Source organism: Monoraphidium neglectum (genome assembly GCF_000611645.1).
Source record: "Monoraphidium neglectum strain SAG 48.87 unplaced genomic scaffold scaffold03091, whole genome shotgun sequence".
In the NCBI taxonomy this organism is placed as follows: Eukaryota; Viridiplantae; Chlorophyta; class Chlorophyceae; order Sphaeropleales; family Selenastraceae; genus Monoraphidium; species Monoraphidium neglectum.
The window spans coordinates 5170-8749 of NW_014010537.1; the positions used below are offsets into that span (position 1 = coordinate 5170).

The 3580-nt window shown below is 64.4% G+C and overlaps 2 protein-coding genes across 2 annotated transcripts in view; one reads left to right on the top strand and one right to left on the bottom strand.

Moving 5' to 3' along the window:
- Positions 1-62, top strand: part of MNEG_12147 (hypothetical protein) — a gene marked incomplete at both ends in the record, with an annotated part of 4068 nt that extends 4006 nt beyond the window's left edge. The window contains one exon of the mRNA XM_014039380.1: positions 38-62. Coding sequence (XP_013894834.1) covers positions 38-62 — 25 coding nt within the window. The remainder of the gene's footprint in view (positions 1-37) is intronic.
- Positions 63-1280: 1218 nt separating this feature from the next.
- On the bottom strand, positions 1281-3335 carry MNEG_12148 (hypothetical protein; the record flags this gene model as incomplete). The annotated part of the gene is made up of 5 exons (XM_014039381.1): positions 1281-1376; positions 1564-1608; positions 2212-2322; positions 2602-2703; positions 3333-3335. The coding sequence occupies 5 exons, from the start codon at positions 3333-3335 to the stop codon at positions 1281-1283; spliced, it is 357 nt and encodes a 118-aa protein (XP_013894835.1).
- Positions 3336-3580: the final 245 nt, after the last annotated feature.

A 3580-nucleotide genomic window follows, 5' to 3' on the forward strand; every position in this document is an offset into this window, starting at 1 on the left:
GTGGCGGCGTCCGAGGGGCCGGCGCCCTCCTCAACAGGCGCCCCTCCGCTGACCCTGGGTGATGTGGACCCATCCGTCCTGTCAGAGCTGCCTTACCACATCCAACTGGAGGTGCAGAGGGAGCTGCGGGCGCAGCCGGGCGGCAGGCCGGGGGCCGGCCGCGCGCGGGGGGGCAGGGGCGCCGGGCGGGCGCGGGGGCGCGGCGGCGGCAGCGGCGGCGGGCGGCAGACGACACTGTTTGGATCTTGGCAGAGGTAGTTGCACCGGCTGGTTTTTGGGCGGCCCTTGCTGACATCACCTGGAACTGCCGTCTTGGGCGGTTCTCGGTGTTTTCTTTGACGCCTTGTTTCCTCATGGTTTGGACATATCGGCGTTCATAGAGAGAAGGGCCAGCCGCGCCATGCTTCAATCTTTTTTGCCGTTGCACTCATTGACAGTGCTGGACTGTCCTCTGAGGGATCACCTCAATTGGGGTTCTTGGGCCACAAAACCCCAAGATTCATCACCCTCCCATGTTGGTCATAGGGCGCGGCTGCCTTCAAACGTGGGCTTTCTTGTGACCGCACCGCTCTCGCGCCCTCTGCCTGTCTCCTGGGCTGCTGGTTGGGGGCTGCTGCTGCGGCGCTTGGAGCGACAGGGGCAGGGTGCACTGGGGGCGCAGAGGGGCATGCTGCAGCGCAGCACCCCTGCCTTAAGGGCTTAGGCCTCAGATGTCACAGCAATGCAAAGCTTCTGCCTGTGATATCAGGGATGCCTTTAAGCTCCTGGGTTTAGTGCTTGGACCCTAATGTGTATTTTCCATGAGCAGACCGCACTGTAATGCAGCAAAAGCCAGCTGGTTCTTGTTACAGTGCGAGCCGCTGCCAGCAAAATGCAGCAGCAGCAAGAAGGCAGTTTCCACCAATATGGCTGGAATGGCTGTTTGATTGAAGCAGGACCTTGTGTGAAACAGGCGACCAGGAAGAGTTCTTGTAAGTCAGCGTTTGGAGGCTGGTCCCGCCCTGAACGCGTTGGGATCATTTTATAGGTCCGCTCCCCAGCAGCGTGCCCACCGCAAGGCGTGGGGGGGGGGGCTTCCCTGCATCGTGCACTGGTGATGCCGGCAGGCGCGTATCCGCGCCTCCTGCAGCCTGGCCGCACGCGAGAGGGCAACGCAGCGGCCCAGGCCGCCGTGCAGCAGCCGCAAGCGGTACTCAGCCCACGCGCCGCGCTGCGCCTGCCGGCGCCTCCAGGTGCGGCCTCGCCCGAGCTGCGCCGCCGCCGGGCGCGGCCCTGCCCCATCAGAGCTCCGAGACCGCCCTGCCGCCGATGAACTCGATCACCCGCGGCAGCACCCCCTGCAGCGCCGCCGCCGCGCTGTTGAGGTTCTCGAGAAACTGCCGGGGGGCGGTTTCGTTATCGGGGTCCGTGGCAGGAGGGGGGCACCTTGTCCGCACCGCGAATTGTGTCTCGAGCAGGACAAGAAGGCAGTATGACTTTGGCGGTGCTGGCCAGCGCTGAAATGCGTTTGGTCATCAAGAACACATTTAGGAGCAGACAACACGACGCGGACGGGTGACGCACCTCGTCCTGCGTGGCCCTGTCGCCATCCACGATGTCAGTGATGGCCTGTGGGTGTGTGCGCGCGCGCGCGTGTGTGTGTGTGTGTGTATGGGGGGTTGTATTGACAGGAGGGAGGGGGCAGGAGGGGTTGAGGTCCCAGCCAGGGTCTGAGAAAGGGGAAACAGGCTTATACAGGAGAGCAACACCCTGAGGGGGGCCAGGGGGGCGGCTGGCGCACAAGCTGACAGTGGGCAGTGCTGGCCCCATAAGTGAGCCTCACAATAGCGCCCTTTGCAACCCCCTTCAGACCCCATGCACGCGACTGCGTGTCTTGACTCCTTTGACCCAAGTCCCTTGACTCAAGGGGTTCAACATCACAACACACGCATGCGAACGTGCGCGCCCACAACACACACGCACGCGCACGCATGCGAACGCGCGTGCCCAACACATACACACACGCACGCACACACACACACACACACACACACAAACACAAACCCACAGACTCACACACACACACACACACACACACACACAAACACACGCGCACACACACACGCACGCATACACACACACGCACGCACGCACGCACACATGCACAAGCCTCCACCTTGATGCACACACACACACACAAACACACATGTACGCACACGCGCAAGCCCCCACCTTGATGCAGACCACCGGCTTCTTGAAGAGCTGAGCCGTCCAGGCTATGGAGGCCGCCTCCATCTCCTTCACAGCCGCCCCGCCGTCCCGCATGATCTCCAGGCACTTGTCCTGGGAGGCCGGGCGCGCGTTGTTGATTGATGTGTGGTGTTGGCAGCTGCTGGGAAGTCTCCGTTTATGGTACGAAAATAAATTCGTTTTGGAACGTGTGTCGAAAGTCAAGTCGGTGAGGAAGAGCTGCCAGCAATGGTGCAGCCACAAGGAGTAAGCAGTGTCGCCAAACAGCCGCGGCAGTGGGCAGGACGGGCTACATCACTGGTGCAGTGCGCCGCAAGCAGCCCACAGGGACCGCGTTGTGACGCGCGGCCCCGGCTGGGTTGCGGCGCTGACCGTGTAGTCGAGCGAGTCGCCGCTGGTGACGACGCCCGGCTTGAGGCCGAGCGACGCCTGCAGGTTGGGGGTGGGCACGGTCTCGATGTAGCCGATGCCAAACTGCGCACGGGTATTTGCATGTTGGTCGCATGAGAGGGGAGCGGTGGGTCGGAAGTCACTTGAGAGGCTGAGGTGCCAAGATTATGGATGGGGCCGGCGTTGAATACGCGCATGGAGGCTGGACGCAGGGAGTTGCGGTGGTTGATGCTGGCCGGGGCGGCTGAAGAATAGGGGGTGCAAGATGACTGTGTTGGCCGATAGCGTGGTCGCCGATGAGGTGGCCGCATATGAGGCTTGGGCAATGCGATTGACCTGCATGGTCAGAAGCCCTTTGTGCTGGCCAAGCGCGTGCCCCCTCCCAGACCGGGGCCGCGGCGCCACACCCCGCCGGCCCCAGGGGCGCGCCGCCCCAATTGTCCACGCCGAGTGCGGCGACGGTGCGCGCGCGGGCAGCGGGGGCAAGGCGGGCAGGTGCGCGCCTTGTCGAAGCCTGGCAGCGGGATGCGCCTGTCGTGGTGCATCTTGCCTGTTGACACGAAGACGTCCCCAATAGCAGCACCCTGCGCGCACAGGGGGGGAGGGGGAGGATGGGAGACACACTCGAGAAACTTGGAGAGAGGCCCAAAATCCGCGCGGCCGTTCAGCGCCGCCGCCGCCGCCGGCGACGCTGACGCTGCAGGTCCGCGTACCATGATGGGGAGGGTGGCAGGGGGGTGCTGGTCCTGGCAGCACGACCAGGGGCGCGCGGGTGACAATGAATGGGGGGGCGCCGGCCGGGCAGCGGAGGCACGCGCCGCTGCCGAGGGGCGGAGAGCCCCCGCGCGCGCTTGCGAGTTTTCGCGCACCTTGGCCTTGAAGCCGCCGGCTGTGCCTGTGCTGATCACGAGGTCAGCCTCTGGCCACGCCTGCAGGGCGGGGGAGGGGGCAGCGAAAGGGG